The sequence below is a fragment of the Oryctolagus cuniculus genome, chromosome 7, assembly GCF_051225735.1.
Source record: "Oryctolagus cuniculus isolate XC-2025 breed Fujian yellow rabbit chromosome 7, ASM5122573v1, whole genome shotgun sequence".
NCBI lineage: Eukaryota > Metazoa > Chordata > Mammalia > Lagomorpha > Leporidae > Oryctolagus > Oryctolagus cuniculus.
The window spans coordinates 52,806,911-52,828,228 of NC_142873.1; the positions used below are offsets into that span (position 1 = coordinate 52,806,911).

The 21,318-nt window shown below is 40.0% G+C and overlaps 1 protein-coding gene across 2 annotated transcripts in view; it reads left to right on the top strand.

Moving 5' to 3' along the window:
• SPAG17 (sperm associated antigen 17) overlaps positions 1–21,318 on the top strand; it is a 285,936-nt gene that overhangs the window by 22,518 nt on the left and 242,100 nt on the right. For both annotated transcript variants that reach the window (XM_051857350.3, XM_051857351.3), the window contains exons 2-3: positions 18,308–18,448; positions 19,049–19,135. In XM_051857350.3, coding sequence (XP_051713310.3) covers positions 18,308–18,448; positions 19,049–19,135 — 228 coding nt within the window. The remainder of the gene's footprint in view (positions 1–18,307; positions 18,449–19,048; positions 19,136–21,318) is intronic.

Genomic DNA, 21,318 nt, shown 5'->3' on the forward strand with positions numbered 1-21,318 from the left:
TAACATTTGCTTCTTATATCTGGATGATCTTATATTGGGTGTTTATGATTGCTAGATCTTCTTACTGTATACATCCATTTATCAAAATATAATGTCCTTTGTTTCTTTTTATAATTTTTTTAAAGTCTGTTTTATCTTATTTGAGTTTAGCTATTCCTACTTGTTTTTGGTTTCCATTCACCTGGTATATCTTTTTCCAGTCCTTCACTTTCAGTCTATGTGTATCTCTACTTGTGAAGGAAGTTTTTTGTAGGCAGCATACAGTTGGGTCTTTTTTTTTGAATCCATTCAATCAACTTATATCTTTTTTTAAGCTATATTTTGTTTATTTGAAAGACAGAGTTATAGAGGTGGAGGGGAGAGAGAGAGAGAAAGAGATTGATCTTCCATCCACTGGTTCACTCTCCAAATAGCTGCTTTAGTTAGGGCTAGGCTGATCTGAAGCCAGGAGCCAGGAACTTCATCTGGGTCTCCCACATGAGTACAGGGCCCAAGTACCTGGGCCATCTTCCATTGCCTTCCCATGCACATTATCCGGCAGCTGGATTGGAAGTTGAGCAGCCAGGACTTGAGCCCGTGCCCATATGGGATGCTAGCACTGCAGGCGGTGGCTTTACCCACTATGCCACAGCACCAGCCTTGTGTCATGTGTTTTCACGATGGTTAATTCTTTTTTTTTTTTTATTTGACAGATAGAGTTAGACTTCTAATGCAGGACTCCCTTTAGGATTTCTTGTAAGGTTGGTCTAGAGGTGATTGATTCTCTGTTTTTGTTTATCTGAGTAATGTTTTATTTCTCCTTCATTTCTAAAGGATACTTTTGCTCGATATAATATTCTCTATTGGAGAATCTTTTCCTTCAAGACCTTGAATATATTATCCACTCTCTTCTGGCCTGTAGGGTTTCTGTTGTGAAGTCTGCTGTTAGCCTAATTGGTTTTCCTTTTTAGTATATATACACCATCTTTAGTATATATACACCATCTTTAGGACTCTCTTATCCTTAACTTTTAATAGTTTGACTCTACCATGGCTTGTAGAAACTCTTTTTGATTGACAAGTCTGACTGAAGTCCTTTGAGCTTCTTATATTTGGATATTTATATCTCTTTTAAGACCTGGGAAGTTTTCAACTATTATTTCATTTAGTAGATTCTCAATGCCTTTTTCTCTCTGTCTCCTTCAGGGATCCCTATGATTTGAATATTTGATAGCTTAATTATAGCCCATATTTCATGTAGGCCTTTTCATTCTTTTCTCTGTTTTTGTTTAACTGGGTCATTTCTAATGTCTTATCCTCCAGACCTGTCTCCTTGAGTGTTAATAGTATTCTAAAATCTATCACCATCAATTAATTATGCTTCCTGTCCTTTAAGTTTATATAAATGAACTAAAACACAGTATACCCTTTTTATTCAACACAATTTCTGTGAACTTCATAACTGTTTATATGTATAAATGCTGTGCTTTAATGGCATTATAGTATTCTGTTGTATGACTATTCCATGATTTATTTATGCATTATCCTGCTGGTTAATTTGCATCATCCTTAGTTTGATATATTACATATATTGCTACTATAAAATCTCATATACTTTTTTCTTTAGAAATTTGCATTCATTTCTTTTAGATGTATATGGAGGATTAGAAATGCTAGACCATGGGGCAGGCATATGCTTTTCTTTGGTAGCTACTACCTTAGAATTTTCCAAAACAAGTGTGCCAATTTACATCCTCAGCAGTAGTATGTGAGGATATGAGTCACTTGTCAGTCTTTTTAATTCTATTATTTTTAAAACTGTGGTATATTTCTCTATCCTAAAGTTGTTTTAGTTAATTCCCCAGTTGAAGTCCGCCCTTCCTCATGGCAAATTTAACTACAATTCTGTGACTTTTTCAAACTCAACAATCGTTTCTGGTTTATGCCTAAAACTAAATACAACTTTAAAAGTGAGACACTCTGGTTTTATAATGATTCTGTGTTATTCCCACTTTTTCATAGACATCATGAACAATCACCTTTCAACAAAACTGCAGCACATTGAGTTGAGAGTATTATATATTGACAATAGAAAATATTATATACTGACACATTCCTATACTTGGTAGTCAAAGCCTCTAACCTTATAACTAGAATCTGGGTTGTGTTCCCTCAGTCCATTCTCTGATGCTTCCCACACTAAATCTCATTTGACATACTGCTTACCCAACTCAAAAGCTTTGTGAAATCTTGCAGTACTTTTCTGTCCCCTCAGCAAAGTAGCCTCATCACAGCATCTGCTAGCAAAGTCAGGGCACAGGGGTGAAGAGGAAAGTCCACTGGGCTGCAAACAGGACAGGTCAACTGCTTTGCAAGTCACTTTGAACAAGTGTTAATGTCATAGATTAATTTCCATCTCCAGAATGAGAGAAGTAGACAAAATGGCAGCAAATATATCTCCCTTATAGCACTGAGCCCTGTTATTTTATATTTCTCTGTGTAACTCATTTTCATATTTTATATAAAAGTAGTTAAATAAGAATCATACAGGGATGATCCCCAGGGTTCCCCACTGCTAACACATTTCCATCCAGAGAAGTGCCCATTTAACCTTACCATTGTCTTTAAGCCAGTTCTCTAGACGTGACAAAATATTTCCTCTACTTCCATGGTAACTCAATATTTTTGATACAGAAACTTGTAGAAGGCTTTGTAAATGTTTGAATAAATTCTATATCCTAGATTTCCCTTGTGTTCACCCCTCACCCTCATTATTCTTTCTGTTCATATTTAATTTTCTGTTACATATGATTGCAATGTGTGGCCTTGAGTGACACAATGTAATAGTTTCTCAGGCAGCATATACTGAATAGAAGAGGAAAGAAAATCCTAAACTCATATAAACTTCAATGAAAAACTATGTGATCCCTCAAAATGTATACAACTCCATGTATGTTAAGCCAGTTTAAGGTCAGCAATATTGAGTTAAACAACCTCCGTCTTCACATCAAATATTTAGGATGATAAGTAGGATGAAAATGGTTTCTTCATGCACTCTTATTATTGTAGCTATAACAGTAAAGCATTAAAATGCTTACTATTTAACTGTTCATTTATCTTTTGAATTTGGCCCCAACCTCAAAACATATTTTTGGAGAAATGGTGTCTTAGAACTAACTATATTTTCAACTCTTACTATGAAAATAAGTATGAATGTGTTCTGTTTCTTTTTGGGATGAAGGCACTTTTTCTCAGAAGGGTATATTCTTTGAATTGTATCAAAGTAATGATGATATGTTTTGCTGAAGTTTTTCCTTAATCCCTCAATTATAATTAACAATCATATATAAATACCAAAGGTTTGGTAACATGGTATAGAATTTTTGATCACATGAAGCCTATATGGGAACTGGACCTGTGATTGTACTCTCATAAGTACCATCCTAAAAACAGCTGAGGAAATCAACGCATCCTCTATGACATATGCCACATAGAGTCACCTCCACATACGCACCAGTGGCTTCACTGAACGTTTGCTCTTGGCTCCTCTGGCAGAATCTTCTCCGTTGCTTTATCTGTTTCCTGGCATCATCATAACCTCTAATCATTCTTATTCTGTAGGAAGCCTAAGTTTCAACAAAAACAAGAAGATGGACATTCTCCTGTCTATTTTGAATTTGAACTACCTGAGAAAGAAAAAGTCTAATATCCAACATTGTGGTGAATGAAAGTTTCAGTCCAATGAACAAGACTGTAGAATCAGAACAATTGTGTTTTTTGACATGACGCTTTAAATTAATCTAATGGAAAAGATTGTTCATGTTGGCTTCTACTGGAAAAAGTGGAAGTTTGACCATGACTTCATTAAGTAATTAAGTTACATTGAAAAAACATTATTTCCTTCCATGTTAAACTACATCCTGTCCTATGTAATACTTGGAGTGAATAGAAAGGGGAAGGGTGGGTCAGTGAAAAAAAAAGGAAAAAAGAGAAAGAGCATTACAGCATTCCCACCATACAGGAGCTTACAATCTGAGCAAACATGCACACCAGTGGTTCCAAAAGTGTGGTCCCTGACTCAGAAGCATCTACTGAATTACAAACTTGGGGTGGAACCCAGTGATTTGTGCTTTAATAAGTATGATTCTGATGTACCCTAAAATTTAAGACTTACATTAACATTGTGACCCCCATGTAAGCACTCTGTATAATACTGACAATGGATTTTCACTGACAAGCAGAGGACACTGTTGAGCTGAGATGCTTAGCAAAATAGAAATAAAGTGAGAATTTTACCTGCAAGGAGGGCAGCTGAATAACAGAACTAAACTGAGCAAGGCAGAGAGTTAGAAAGCATATGAAATGCTTGAGATATCGCAATTAACAACTACTTAAAAATTAACAACTATACACTTATCACATGCTTTATAGGCTTTATACACACTCTCATGGTTAATCCTGACAGAAAGCCCGTTGACATGAGGAAATTTATGCTTAATTTACACAAAAAATTTCCCTATAATCCATGAAAGTTTAGTAAAGTAAGATTTTACTGTTTGAGATGGAGAAGGTTTTCTTGTATTTTTAGACTGTGGGGAGACACGAAGAGCTCAGTTTTAGAAATGCCTAGTTTGGGATGGTAGTAGAACAGCAAAGTAGAAATGTTAGGCTGGAACCACAGACATGGACTGGAACTCAATCTATGTTGGAAACGTAGACTTGGGAATTGTCAGAGAAGAGGCATTGGTGGACACGGTGGGAGTAGCTAAAATAACCAACAGAGGGTATATGCCAAGAGATGAAAAGAAGGTTGAGAAATTATTCTGTGGGATACCTTATAGTTCTTTGTTTTGGGGACAGAAGAGAGAGTCTGATGAACAGAGAAGGCAGGGGTAAAAGAGTAAAATAAGAATAAAAAAGGACAGGGTGGTGTCTTGGAAATCAAGTCAGAGAGAAGGATGCAAAATCTCCTGCCAACAGACAACTCTGCAGAGTAGAGCAAGGCAACTATCTCATCAGTGGTGTCCAAGGAGTACAGCTTCAATAATGTGGATGGGAAGGAGGTGGTAGCAAGACTGTAGCTTGTAAGGACATTGTGGCTTATGAGGATATAGGAACTTTGGGTGTGGTCACATGCTTGGGAGAATTTTGTTATGAAGAAAAGAGATCACAAGGGAAGTGGTCAGTGGGGATATTGGAATTAAGAGTGAAGATGGCTGGGTATATGTGAAATAGGATTGAACAGAAAGTGAAGAAATTAGAAACTGGGGAGGGAGAGATGAGAAAACTGAATGAAAAGTTGTAGAAGAGGTCATTCACTTTAGTACAAAAAAAGAGAGGGGGATCAGAATATCTTCCTCAGCCCCCCAAAAAGGATCAGGTTCTTGAGACTGATGCGGAGTGGACTGTAGGGTGAGGTGGGAAGATGAAAATGTAGAAAGGGGGAGGAAACCTAAGAAGGAAAGGCTTGCTCTTCCCAAGAGGTGGAAGTGAGGCCACTGTGTAGTCAAGCAGGCGACATGGACACGTATTTCTACCACTGAGTTTCTCAAATGACATCTGCCAGTGAGGTTTTTCCTAAGACTCAGAGTGAGATGGGTCTGTTATAACGCATGTGACCTTACATTATAGTTGTTCAAATGTCCATCTCCCTTTCCAGACAGTGGATCTTCTGAATGAGGTGTATTTTCAGTATTTCATAATTGCAAAATGGCACAAAGGATAATATAACAAGCACATTTGCCCCTCACAAAAATTACTTTTTAAAGGTATGTTAAAAAATTGAACATTTTTTACTCCATCAATTCCTTTCTTCCTAAGCACTAACATGAATTTAACACAAATCCTCTCAGCCTATGTGTCCATGATTTATATGTATATATTATTGTGTACTGTATGCTTTCACTAATAATTAATATTTACTTAATGGATGTCTATGTTCAATGTGCTGCCCTAAAATAGAGGCTGCAAAGATGAATAAGATAAGAGCATGAATGGCTCCATATTGTACTAACCAATTCTGATATTTGTCTTTTTTGTTCAGTGTTTTTTTATTTATTTTTTAACTTTTATTTAATGAATATAATTTCCAAAGTACAGCTTATGGATTACAATGGCTTCCCCCACATAACTTCCCTCCCACCCCCCACTCTCTCTCCCCTTCCATTCACATCAAGATTCATTTTCAATTCTCTTTATATGCTGTTTAGGACATCTGCCATTCTATGGGTCTGCTGTGTATCTCGCCTCCCATGTTGGATTGTTCTCTCCCTTTTTGATTCTATCAGTTAGTATTTGCAGACAATAGTCTTGTTTATGTGATCCATTTGACTCTTAGTCCTATTGTTATGATCAATTGTGAACAGAAATTGATCACTTGGACTAGTGAGATGGCATTGGTACATGCCACCTTGATGGGATTGAATTGGAATCCCCTGGTATGTTTCTAACTCTACCATTTGGGGCAAGTCCAATTGAACATGTCGCAAATTGTACATCTCTTCCCTCTCTTATTCCCACTCTTATATATTAGCAGGGATCACTTTTCAGTTAAGTTTCAACACTTAAGAATAATTTTGTATTAATTTCAGAATTCAACCAATAGTATTAAGTAGAACAAACGGAAAAAAATACTAAAAGGTATAAAGCATTAAGTTGTTCATCAACAGTCACGGCAAGGGCTGATCAAGTCACCATTTCTCATAGTGTCCATTTCACTTCAACAGGTTTCCTTTTTGGTGCTCGGTTAGTTGTCACCAATCAGGGAGAACATATGATATTTGTCCCTTTGGGACTGGCTTATTTCACTCAGCATGATGTGTTCCAGATTCCTCCATTTTGTACAGTGTTAAATTTTGAGGTTTAGCCATGTCGAGATATATAGATTGGGTTCATTTCTTTTCATTGCTTTTCTTTTACTCTTCTTTCACCTCCATTTCTAGGGCAGTGTATGCAACATTGGTACTCACACAATAAATTATTTTTAGTGAATAAATCAGGGTGAACAATGTGATAGCAGAACTGAACACCTTGTATGGTGCTTTATAGTTGGAAATAACTTTCACTTTTACTTGTGTATTTCTCTCCCCAGGCTGAGGATCTTTCAGAGTAGTGGTAGTGCCTTATGCCTGTGCACTGTATTCTCAATGCCCATTTCAATGTTTATAACTCCTCAGTAAATATTAGTTGAGTGAATGAATGACCCTCTGCTTTAAATACTATTTTGCTAAGGCCCAGGTTTGTGAGTACTTAAATGTTTTCCCCAAGACCATGTGGTTGGAATCAGGACTAGCAATCAAGTTTTCTGATACTAAATCCACTGCTCTTTTCGTTATACCGTTGAAAGAACCATTGTAAGGACTCTATTAGAGGGAATCAATAGGAGAGGAATCATTATAATGAATTACTGCCCCAATGTAGCCAATAAATAGACCCCATGTACATGTGTAATTGGAGAAAATTAAGAACCATAACCAGATCTGGACCTTGGAGTTTATCATAATCATTGGGAATATTTTGTCACATGTTGCTTAACGGGAGTTCATATTGTAAAAGAGATATGAGTTATGAAGATGTGTGGGATTGCGTGAGTGAAGGAATGAGCAGGAAGCAATTTCATTTTAGGGGAACTGCTCTTGCTAAGGTCACCAGTGACCTTCTAATTGCCTTTGACTACATGCACGCCTCTGCTTCTGGCTTCAGCCTCATCTTCCCTCCCAAAACCCCATCACCACCACCACCTGTCTTTCTTATCTGTCTCCTAGGAAACTCTTTATTGCAAAGCAATAGGTGAGTGGAGCTCAAGGAAACTTATAAGCATTCAAGGAAAAGAGATCTCGCCGGCGCCATGGCTCAACAGGCTAATCCCCCACCTAGTGGCGCTGGCACACCAGGTTCTAGTCCCGGTCAGGACACTGGATTCTGTCCCGGTTGCTCCTCTTCCAGGCCAGCTCTCTGCTGTGGCCCGGGAGTGCAATGGAGGATGGCCCAAGTGCTTGGGCCCTGCACCCTATGGGACACCAGGAGAAGCACCTGGCTCCTGCCTTCGGATCAGCGCGGTGCGGCGGCCATTGGAGGGTGAACCAACGGCAAAGGAAGACCTTTCTCTCTGTCTCTCTTTCTCACTGTCCACTCTGCTTGTCAAAAAAAAAAAAAAAGGAAAGAGATCTCAGGAACTGCGCCAGGAACCCCCTGACTCTAATCTTTCCTCTCAGTAGGAATGATTGCTCTAATCAATACTTTTGCCCTCCACTTATCTATTTGGGGTTTTATCCCATTTTTCTGGCTCACAGACAGGTCTCCACTGCCTCTTACTTTCCTTGAACAACTTATGAGTCCCAAACAGCTGGGGAAGTTAGGATCACTTCAAATCATCAGCTCTGGAGAGGGGCACATCCTAACTCCCTTGAGAAAAGCAGTCAAGGAGACTGTTATTAAGCAGGCTTCACATTTGGAAATTCAACCATTGTTTGCTCATTTCCACACTAGAATCTTTATACTTTGTTACTCTAATCCATATAGCTTATTACATCACACACATTTAATCATATTGATTTAATAAATGCTTGTTGAACTGAACTACTACTCAGTTTTCTTGAATTGAGGCAGGGCACACATTCCCTGACAGTCTTCCTGCCCAAAGCTTATTCTCAGCGTTTTTCCCACATATGCCCTGGGACTTGTTGGAGAGACCCCCATCATTCCTCACTAGTGCAGAGCAAATTCAGCTCTCTGGCAGATCTGACACTGGCCAGGGTCATCTCTGTATGGCCTTTCTTTCTCATGCCATAATATGGAGACCATATGTTCAGATCTAAAATAATCAGACAAAGAAATTTTCCCTCTTGGAGATGTTACAGACAGCATGGGGGATATAATATTGTCATTTCTTGGAATTTGCAGTAGAATAGGATAGTCTTAATCAGAAAAGCCTTGTCCCTTTGTGTGAGAAGTAGCGGTGGGTGTTTTGCCATCACTCAAGAGGGATAAAACAATGAAGCTCTGACAGTGGCCTTGTAGGAAACAAATGTTAAGTGAGAACTCTTGCATTCACTGCAAAAAAATGAGCCGGTCATGAGACTTAATCACCCAAGCTGCAGCTACCTGGCGTGAATCACTTATTGGAAAGAGAATTGGTTTGTTATTTTGTTTCTTCCACACAATCTAATGCCAAGGCAAACCAAGTTAATGACATATACCACAATGCTTAGCCAATAAATGGCATTTACATTAGAAGAAGGAAGGTGGAAAACTAGAGGGGAAAAGCGATATGATAGGATAAATAAAGAACTCATATTGAGTCTTGAAAATGTATTCTAACTTCGAATGTGGAAGACAGTGACAACACTGAGGGGACTTGAGGAAAGTCGAAGAGGGCCTCGCGTCTGAGGAAAGAGTTGATGAAAGGTTGTAGCTTTTAATATATGATGATGAAAAGAGATCTCCTTTCTTTGGGGTGAGTCCCTGATTCCAATTTTACATTTGCGGGGCAATTAGCAGGACTCCTCTTGGCTTTTCTTGGTCTCCTCTGTTAGAAGAATGTCTCTGATATGTAATATTTGCTTGAAACCCCAAAGAAGCTTGTTTCCTTTTGAGGTTTGCCTTACTTTTTATGTTCTGAAGTTCATTTTGGACCTCAGATTTTGCTCCAAGCAATAAAACCGGTTGGATTGTACTAACATAATGGAGCCGTAATTTTAGCCAACTGTTGGGGGTGGGGAGATAGTTAAGGTGTGTAGTGGTTTCTGTGGTTTCTCTGTGGAGTAGAATTCCCTGCAAAGCTTTTCCATGTGGTGTTTTAATAGCTGTCTTAAAACTCTCTGATGCATGGAGCAAAACTGAATTAGGCTCATGTGCTAGATTGGTGGATGGGCCAAGGGCTTTGTGAAAAACGAAAGAAAAACAATCAAACAGCCTAAGCCAGAGGCTAACTCATCCCACGAAGATCCTCAGGACATGTCCAAATTCAAAATTACAGAAGCAATTACCTCCTTTAACTGAGTTTTGCAGAGCTTTCCATGGAAAATCAGAGTATTTCCTTTATGTACATTCATATTTTACCTTTGCATGGTGCTTTAAATTTACAGAATGATCCTAGGCATGTTTGTTCATTAGACCTTCACAGCAGACTATTGATCCATTTTCTTTGAGAAAACTGAGTCACAAAGATAAGCCTGGATCATTCAGCTAAAAAATGATAGAATTTGACACCATTTCAGAACTCTGTATCTTCAAAAATTTTAATTATTGATCATATTTAGTACTTATGAAGGCAAAGACAGCCAGCCAGATAGCATATGCATGCACATTAAAGCTGTTTGTAGACTGTTGGGTTCTCACTGCTGTGCATAGTGTTGTCTACACATCAAAGGAATGAGCTCCTTCTCTAATTCGAATGCTCAGTGGTTCAGAGGCATGGTTCCTTACAAAGTGCTGAGTGTGGCTGATAAAATGCCACATACTCAGTTGGCCTTCCCATACTAACCATGTGTAAAAATTCTCTTTAGTGTGTGGTTTTGGCTGCTAAGTTCAAGAAATATTTATTGAATGCTACTATGTGCCAGGCACATGGACAAAGTAGGAAGCTGTCTAGGTGGAGCTTTCTCCACCAACCCAGTCCACTGCCTAAAAGACCACCATTCCCAGGCCATCTCTTTGAGTTAGGCTAAGAGTCTCCAGCATTTCTTTTTGATGATGCAGATAGCATCAAAATAAATAAATATTTAAAAATAGGTATAGGCACTAAAGCCTTGGGTCATGATTGTTTATCTAATTAGCAAGTCAGTTATTAAGATCCTATGATGGAGGCTGATATTACAGTGCAGTGGGTTAAGCCACCGTTTACAATGCTGACAACCCTTTTCGGAGCAATGGTTTGAGCCCTGGCCACTGCACTTTCTATCCAGCTTCCTGCTAACACACTTTGGAAGGCAGCAGAAGATGGCCCAACTATTTGGGCTCCTGCCACCCGCGTCAGAGACCTGGATGGAGTTCCTGGCTCCTAGCACTGGCTGTTGAAGCAGTCATTTGAAGAGTGAACCAGTAAATAGAAGACCTCTGTGTGTGTGTGTGTGTGTGTGTGTGTGTCTCTCTGTTGCTCTGCCTTCCAAATAAATGAATAAATAAATCTTTAGAAAGAAAAGAGGCCCTGAAATGATGATGTGAGTAAATTTTGTTCTACCCAGGAGAAGGGGCCTTGTGGAGCCAGAATAGCATAGCAGGCCAGGGAGTCTCTCTTATCTATAGAGGGTCACACTCAGGCTTTCAATAATAAATGTTGTCATTTTAAGAACTAGCTCCTTGTGGCAACTGTGTCTTAAGTCTGGACCCACAATTTAACAAGATTAATATTTGCAGCTTGACCAGCAAACAACTGATTAATTTTCACATTTTCAGCCATGTCAGCAAGTCCTCATCCATAATGAGAATTAGTGTGGCGCTGCTTCTTCCCCAGTCTGCTGCACGGCTGTCTTGGAGCTCATCAGCCCCTCGGTCAGCCAGTGGTCAGAACCTAAAGCTCTAGGTCTTCACACTGGACTCCACTTGATGTGGGTTTTTTGGTTTTGGTTTTGTTTTGTTTACATAGTTAGTAATGGATTAATGTCTCTGACAACTTGCAGTGCACAAAAATGACTTAAAAATGCTTCCTGCTCTATTGGATTCTCACATTTCCTCCCATAGCTAAAACACACACACACACACACACACACACACAAACCTGTCTACCTGTAGGATTTTAAACACTCTGTGTTCATAGTTTTGGTCCACTCTTCCAAGAACCTAACATACTTTAGGACAAGACTGTTATTATCAAAGAGAAAATTATTTTACAAAGTGTCACATTTTTTGCAGTGCAATTATTGCCATTCTGCTTTGTTTGTTTTGTCTTGTGTTCACTCATAAGTTCTCTGCAGTTGAGGCAGAATGTATGGAATAACCATGCTCGGGCTAATGACCAAGCTCCCCAAAATAGTGTCCATGATGGTGGCTGTGATTATTGCTAGGGACTGCTCGGAAGGGCTTTCAGTCTTCACAACAGTCCCAAAAGGTACATATTGCCATTATCTTCATTTACTCACTGAAGACACAGAGAAGTCAAATAATTTGCCCAAGGACTCACAACTTGTCCACTGAGACTTTAACTTGGGCAGTCTGCCTACTGAGCTCAAGCTTTTAATCACTATGCTACAAGGACCTGTGCTTCTCCAAGGGGACAACCAAGTATAAGAGAAGCTTGGCACCTGTGCATGGAGGATTCTTGGGGGTCTCCCACAGCAACAATGGCTTAGTCATCAGATGCCGGAGTGGGGAAGTGCAGGAAAGTGGGTTGCTGCCACTCCTCCCATGGCTCCTCTCTGTGCCTGCCTTGTCATCTGCTTTTCATTTAACCTGCTCTGAAGGATAGTACATAAGGCTGGGTACTCAGCCATCTGCTGTAGCGTGTGTATTTGGCGTGTAGATGGAAGGGTTGTGTAATAGAATTTGCTTTGTTTTCCTCCATATTTTCTCAGGTCCATACATGTCCTTTCCAATAAAAATCCTCTTTAGAGATGAACTTGGGTTCATCTCGGACATGCAGGTCTTCCTGGGATGGAGGCTACACCGTGCCAGTAAATGCTGAATGGCCTAGTATCCAGGCGGCAAGCGCTGATTGGTCACATTTGCCTTTGACTTAGTTTAAATGCACTCACTGTGGAGGAGATCAAGTTCTGAAGGCAACCACACTGAACTGAACTGAGTTTGTGAGAGCTGTGGGCAGTGGGTGCCATCTCATGCTGGGACCAAGGTCAGTTGATTGGGGTAGAACAGATAGTAGTGGCAGGTGACAGGTGTACAGCTCTGATCAGATTCTGGACCTGGACAACTCATATTCTGTCCTGTCCCACTCTGGACCTTCTCTCCCCATTCTACCACGAATTCCGCTTTTAAGAATTTCAAACATGCAGAAAAGAAAAGAATCATAGAACATGCAGTCTACAGGTAGAGGGGAAGAGGGAGCAGGCCAGCAAGTTCCTATTCGGTGGGAGATGAGAGAGAACAGGAAGCAGGAAAGCGAGGGAAGGAATAGTTCATAGCCAATGCATGTTTCTATCTGAGTCTCTGGATTTTTCCCTTCTATTTGGAGGAGCTGCCTTCTTCCCTCAGTATCTGCTTGCTTGTCTGAGTCATTCCCGGGAAACTTGTCTTAGCTGAGGAATGGCTACAGGGCCTAATTCCCCAAGTACTTGTTCCTGACCCCTGCTATAAACCTTGATAGATCAGATGGAGTGTGTTCACCTCCTAAAGAAACTCAAGGCTGTGGACAAAACTCACTGCAGTTTCCTGACATGCTCCATTCGAGCACTTTGATTCTGAGGGGCAAAACTCTCTGTGTCCAAGTGTACCCCCTGTTACTTTAAAATATTAGCAGATATTCATGTCTAGGACCCTGCTCTGTTTTCTGTTTGCTAGCAGGCACCACAAGGTGCAAAAGCGTATGCAATATAATTTCTGACCTAAAGGGTTTCTGGTTGAGAAAATATGACAGCCGTATGAAATAACTCCTAAATAAGAATTATTTATAACAGCATGATGGTAATATATCAAATTAAAGTATTTCTGACAAACCAGAGGGATACGTAATTAGAGAACAATGTATAATAAATACTTATATAGTAAAGAGAGCTGGAGAAGAGCATATCCCGGTCATTTATATTGTTCTTGCTTATTAGATAACAATATGAGACCATTATTTAACCTATATTTTCAACTCACTTTACAGTTAGAACCTCTTTTTAACAAATACAATTGTAGCAGCCAGTTGTATGTAATAAAAATATTTCTTCTGCTGGCCAAAAGCCCATAATAACACTCCGTTGCTGATGGAGATCCAAGACTTCTTTTGAAGAAAAAACCTGGTATGAGAAAGACATTCACAAATCCCTGTCCATTTGGCAGTAAATCTACTTAACAAAAAGGCTATCCTTTCAGCAGAGTATTGACATAAAGTACAGGTTTGCATATCTGTACAGTGTTAGATAGCTCTTAATAAAATCTGACTCTTTAAATGTTGCATTGATTTTACTCAGGGCGCTTGTACAGATCCTGATAAAAGTGCTGACCACTGCTGATTCACAGAGCTCATTAGGTGCTGATCAGCTCTGGGTAGAGGACTGTGGGGACCTTATCTCAGGTCTTCCAGGACCTCATGCCTGACATCCCAGCAGAGGCAGCAAGAGAGAGTGTGCATGTCCTGCCTTTGTGTTTCTCCATATCGGCTGCTTATTTGTGCTAAGTAGAAGAAAGCAATCAGAATCCCATTGTCCAAAAGCTGCTCTATCACTTGTTTGGGGAAGGGTTTTTGTAATTATATTAGAATATGGACTGCCTAAGTAAAATATGGGGAGTTTGCAATATATGAAAGAAAAATAGCTATAAATCTACTCTGTGTCTCTGGGACAGTAGGCTTACGTGAGACAGCCAGGTTCTCTGCATTTGCACGAATGCTTTCTTGCCTTGGGAGACTAGTATGTAAATGTTTGGGTTAAGACGCCCTCCTGCCAGGCTTCAAATTAGGTGAGACTGGTAAAGTAAATAAAAGGTAATGGATTGTGTCCATACATGACTTCATTCCATGTTCTCAATGACTTTATCAATAACTACTAGGGGCAAGACCGAGCAGGAATCCTGTGTCGCAGGAATCCTGTGTCGTATAAGCCTGCAGGTAACAGAGAGCTGATTTTGTTTCCTAAGATGTTTGATGTGTGCCAGACTAAAGTCCTCTTCTTTTGCCATTGGATACATTCAGGGTAGCTTTTTTTAAAAATTATTCATGTTTTCTTTCTGTTAGCTCATGCTGCTGCTAATTTATATGCAACCTTCTTTCTTTTTGAAGATTCATTTAATTGAAAGGCAAAATAACAGAGAGAGAGAGAGAGATGGAGAGAGAGAAAAAGAGAGAGAACCTCCATCTGCTGGTTCTCTCCCCTAGACTGCTGCAATAGCCAGGGCTGGGCCAGCCCAAAGCCAGGAGCCAGAACCCCACCCTAGTCTGACACATGGGTGACAGGGACTGAAGTACTTGAGCCATCATCCGCTGCCTTCCCAGGAGCATTAGCAGGAAGTCTGATCAAACAGCTGGACTAAAGTATGGGATGCTGGCATCACAAGAGGCGGCTTAACCCTGCTGTGCCACATCGTTGGCCTCAACACTCAAACTTCTTAAGCTGTCTTAGATGAATTTGCCCACAGGGGAAGCACTCCTGGTCTCATGGGGTGTGGTTAATCCGGTTACTCATGTCGCACGGTCATGTCTCCCCTGGATCAATTTTTGATCTCTTTACACCAAATTTCTCTTACATTCCCTGAGAACCTAAACTGCATGTACACGGGTGGAGGGGTGATTTTAACAGCATTTTCCAAATCTAATTTGTGTTTGACTCCTTCCAAAACAATTTCCTATTTCTGAAACTGCTGCCAGTTGGTGGAAATCTGGAATCTACCCTCACCCTGGAACGCTAAGAAAAAGATTCAGAAATTATATTTGCAGCACATCATTTATTAATCTCTTCTTCACAGCTGCACTGGGGAAATGACTTGTTTGTGCTTTTCCTAGCACCTGGCTGCCCCCTGCTGCAGCAGGCAGGGAGTGTATCCTTCCCTGTGGGCATTCTCCGTTTGTATCTCTATCTCATCCACCCATTTCATGCTCGCACGCACTCTGGCCATGTGATTAGACACAAAACCGCAACTCTGACAAAGTACCCCCATAGGTCCTACTTCACTGAAAAGATCCAATTTCCAGAGCAGGTGTTTGGTGGGCAAGAAAGTGTAGCTGAGAGAGTAAGCCTGAGCTAGACTCTTAAAACTCCTTCAAAACGGAGAAATGTGGCCTGCATCCCCAGCAGTCTGTTAGAGAGCTCTGAGCACACCTGGACCTGCACTTGCCCAGGCAAACTCTCTCGAGGTGACCTTGGGGATTCCCGAAGTTTCAGTCACATGCTTCAGTTTGGAAGGACAGTCGTGTTCAGACAAATCCCGGAGCAAAGGAATACAAGTGCTGGGCTTTAGGGGAGAGAACTTTTGGAAATTTCTTTAACCTTTTTGATCTTTGTCAACCTATTATTTTTTTTAAAGGTCATATGTTTTAATACCTAACACGTAAGATATTTTGAAAGCTCTATACACTATAACATGTGATATAAGCCTTCATCTGTTAATATTAGTGTGGCCAGTGTAGTTTATCAGGTACAGTTTAAGGATTATGGAAAGGCAGTACGACCCCGAAGCTTTGCTCCCAAAGCTGTTCTGAAGCAATCACAGAACTGTAAGTCTTGCATGCAGTCACCCTGAGGTTCTATCAGAACGATCTTGGATGAGTTCACTTTGTTGGACCCCTGTTTTTCCATCTACAAAGTATTAGTGCAACTGTTTTGTAGGGCTACTTAGGGATTCACTGATACAACATATGCCTGGCACATGGCAGATTCACAGTAATTATTCCTCCTTCCTCTTCCTTTTTTTTTTTTTTTTCCTGATCTGAAATGGCCTGCACATGCCCTTGACACCAGATACTAACGCATAGGTAGAAGATGTATTACAATGGCCTCGTTGTGAATGCCCCCAGCCTTTTCTTGCACTATGTAGCTTCCACATATTGGTAAGGGAACGTGCAGTACCAGGATGGGATGGGGCCAGAGGTGATCATTAAAATCTTCAATATGAGAAAGGAACGTCAAAGTAGTGCCTGTCCCAAACCACATGCACTTTATTGCAAGAATGAAATTCTCCTGCTTCAGTTGGGACTAGAGTTGCAGCTTGGACTGGGGGAGCAGACAAGAGAAAAGCATCTTTTGCAGGAAAGGTCTTGTGACAATGGGAAATTTTCCCCCTAAAGAACACATTATAAATAGCACACCTGCTGTTTAGAATCAGAATACTTTAAAAAAAAAAATATGCTCAATCCTCCCGTGGTGAACTAACAGTCAAAAAGAATGTTTTAAACCCAGTACATCAGTGGCAATCACACCTACCTGCATACGTGGGTGAGTACACACACACACACACACATACACACACTTTGTGAGTAAAATAAACTTTTTTAAGTGTTTCTACATGTGGTTTTGTTTTGGTGATGGCACTGAAAATTGAGGGAGTTCTCATTCGGTACTTTGTAGGTTTATAGGAAGAGAAATAAGAAGAATTAAAGGGCAATCACTTTTTGATTGTAAGAAATCATTGGCACTAGATCTTCTCTCCCACCTATAACCCAGATCTGTCAGCAAGCTGATTATGAACTGGACAGAAACCAAAGGGAACCACATAAAAGTATGCATTTTATTACATTTGTGTGACCTTTTCAAATCTTAGATATTGTTTTTGCAATCCCCTTAGAAGGAGTTTTACTCTATATGAATCATATCTCCAGAGAGGAGCTAGAAGAATTACCTTAGGAAACCTTTCTTTTATCAATAGGGAGACTAAGAACCGGAGAGGTCGTGTGGCCAGCGTGCCCTCCTTTATTATCACTGCTTTTTCCTAATGTCTTTGTGGGGTTTCTCTGTTCAAAAGCACAAGTCTTGATTGGCATCTGGAGGCCTCTTCTCAGCACTCCGCAGTTGAGAACTCAGTGAGAGCCACTGTTAATATCCTTTAGGGAATTTCTCATTCCCAGCAGAAATTAGAATTATATGAGCAGAGAGAAGGACAGTACAGAATGGGATTTTCTTTGATAACTTACTTTAAATTTTTGAAGCAAAATTTCATGTCTAAGTGCTGTAAGTTAGCCTGTTTCTTAGGAGTGAAGAGGACCCATTTCTGATTTAGCACTGAAATTCTTAAGAGGAAAAAAATTCCAGTTCTCAGTTGGCAACTCATGCAAAGTTACCCAACATTTATCAATCATTTTCTGAGCTTCTTTTATATTTCTGGTAAAATTTAGAGTCATAAGTTGTACCACGGAACAAGATAGTGATTTTTGTTAACAAGACTGTGTCTTAATGTATATTTGTGATATAGAAATGTACTGTTGCTTTCCAACGCCAAATTATTCTTGGACAGCATTCGGGGATAGTTTTTGTTTGTTTGTTTTCTGTTGTTATTATTGTCTTTTCTTCCTTGAAAGACCTAGTTTCTCAAGAAAATTGCCTTTTGACAATGTTGCATGAAATTTGGCACAATGCTGCCGCCTTGAGGCTATTTCCGTCCGAGAAGCACATTTACTGCTAGGTAGACCCCAACCTGTCGTTGAGGTAAGGTCTATAGGAAGACTACTGTTTCTCAGTGGAAACATTCGACACTGAATTGCCCAGTCAAGACATCTATAATCTAATTCCTTCTGATTGTGTAACAGAACGACTGGAAAGCCTCCGTTGCTTTTGTGGTTGGGAACCAGATTGAGGATGACCTTCTCATTGAAGCCCTCACCCTCGCTGTACAGGCACCTCAGCGTAAGCTCTTCAGCATCGTCTCATGGCAAGACATTCTCCAGCAGGTACCTGCCCCTGCCTACCCCGAGCCCTGTTTCACTTAACACTTCTTTTTTTTTACTTAAAATAATAGGATAAAATTACAAAATAAACAAAACTATCATATTTTTGAACTGTTTTGTAAATTTTGGTGGATTATTTTAAAGAACTGTGTAGCTAGATTAAATTTGAATTGTTTAGCCTGCAAGAATTATTTTTGTTCATCAGCATTGCCTATTAAACATTCATCCATTTGACAAAAAATTTCTGAGGCCATACCAGGCAGCTTGCTATTAAATTGTAACTCTGTGAGGAATTAAAATTTAATAAAAGATTGAATAACATAAAAGACTACACTAAGGTTCCAGGGAGGTCCATGAAATCTACAGGCATCATAGCTGTCAAGGGTCTGAGGGGTACGATTAACATAGGAAAGTTCTATCAGGTAGATTATCCCCATACTTTTACCAGCGCATACCAAAGTGAGTATAAATATACCACCTAATTGATGAGTACTTCTTTCTTGCCGGGTTCCCAAACCCCTAAGTATTTGAAAGTTACATTTATCTACGTATTCTTCAAGGAACCCTTCCTTTTGCATTTAAGTAAGTTGATTTTTCTTACAGATCAATGAAGTAAATATGCTTGTCGGAAATGCTCCAGCTAAAAAGGGAAAAAGAACTACAAGTGGTAGTGCTCCTTTATTCTATGAGGTAGGTGGAGATGTTCACCCATGAGAGTTTTGTAATTTTTAGAAAATAATGACTGAAGTGACAATATGATAACTATTTTTAAATTTAGTTCATTCTTTAAAAAGTAAATTCCTGTTGCTTATTGGAACATCTATTCCTGAGATAAGACACAAAAAACCATTGCCTCCTTTTCAATGAATTCCCCCTTTTGGAATAAAATTGTCTTAGATTGTTTACACCATCACTGCCTCTATTTGAAAAATACAAATCACAACCTTTTATATACAAAAAAAATGCTGTGCCACACTTTTTCATAGTAATGACTGAGTATGAAATGGTGTCAAAGAGAGACATACTATCAGCAGATTGCAAAGTGTTCGTTTCACCAAAGAAACTATGTAAAAGTGCCAAAGTGTTTCTCCTGTAAGGCTGAGGCACAGCTAGAATGATTTTCCATCAGCTTGTAAACATTGTGCACGTCTTCCAAACACTTGCTTCAATGTGAAAATAATGCCGTTCCTTGGATTAGTGCTCCCTTCCATTTGTAGCAGCTGCTTAGTGCCAAGTCCTGTCCTGGCTGACTCAGTGGGCTTGTTGTGCAAAGGACTTGGAACTCATAGTCAGTGTGAGGGGACCCTGCCTGGTTACTAGCCAACAGACAGCCTGCAAGATGCTGTGAAAATCCAGGGATTAATTAGGATATCACTTAAACGTTGTCAGGTATCGTTTTATGGCTCTGCTTTTACACAAAGGTTTTTGGATGTCTCTAAGACAAACTTGTCTGAGCTTCCTTTCAGTGATGACCAATACAGTTTTTATGCTTCTTGGGTCTTAGATCATTTCATAATGATCTCGGTGGTATTGGCTGGGTGCTCTCTGAACAAGTTTCACTAAATTTTATAGTGTTAGCTCTTGCTGCTATCACTACCGTGGCAAAAACTCCTTGCTGTTGGAGTCAAATAGTTTTCTTTCTGTGTTTTGTTATGATAGTGCATATGTGTGTGCTCCAGGTGATACCTGGTTTTAAAATATTGGAATTTTTCTTCTGAAGTGGCCATAGAAATCCATGTCCAATTCTCAGGCCTGGGACCAATTAGCCCCCCAAAGGATTCTTTCTTCTTCAAAGATGCTCAGTAAAAATCAGAGATGATAACAGGCCAGTTTTGACATCTAATCTGGACAGGCATCTTGACTTGGATGTGGGAATAGCACAATGCTACAAATCCAGAGTTAGTTAGAAAGTCATTCCTCTCCAATGTGTGCTATGAGTCTTGGTTGCATATTCTTCACTCAGGGGAGGTCCATTTCACATCTGGCTCTACCACATACTCCCAATGAAGCATTTGGGCAATAAGCCTCCCATACCGGCTCACATACCCTTTTCTGAATGGTTCCAGAAGAAAGGGAAGGCAGGGTGGAGCAACCCAGAGACTGTGCCTTGGGTTCACCAGGCATTCATTAATGTCAATCACTGTAGCAAAAAAAATGATAAAGAACATAAAACAAATTCGAGCTCCTGGTGAGCATCAACCAAGGACAGATTGCACATCTGGAGAAGAGGAACACGATTCCAATCCCATCCCTGCACGCTGAGGTCCCCCTCAGGAACTCTGTCACCTGGTCCCCCGTTCCAAGAGAATTGAAAACCCACTGGAAATGCCTGTAGAGCACCAACATAGTTGTGAGGGTGACCCTAGGAGCAGCCCAAAAGCCAGATCCTTTGGGACCTCTGGATTCTGAGGCATGTGGGCAGCCTGCTCACGAGTCAGTTTCTGTTTAAAATTTTGCATAGTCCATGCTAACCAGGGCACTGCCACTAGTGAGCTCCTCAGGAGCCTACTTAGGAAGCTTCACGTTTGCTTCCTCAAAGGAAACTCCACAATGGAGAAGAAAAGGTAATTTAACAAAATTGCTTATGTTACATGGGACATTCATACAGTCCAATTTCCCTTTAGACTTCCATTTTTGGAGAGGGAGAACTCAAAATACCATAAAGATCATGCAACTAAAAGCTTATATTTACTTCTACTTGTAGGATGCTGTCATTGAACTTAAACCAGAACCTAGTTGTTCTCACTGTAAACACTATTCTAAACCAGTTTGACTTTCTGGCTCCCTGATCTGTGGCTGATTAGAAGCAGCAAATTAAAGTGAGACTTTACTGTAGTGTAGTTCATCCATGAGTAGTAAAATAGTGTCAGATT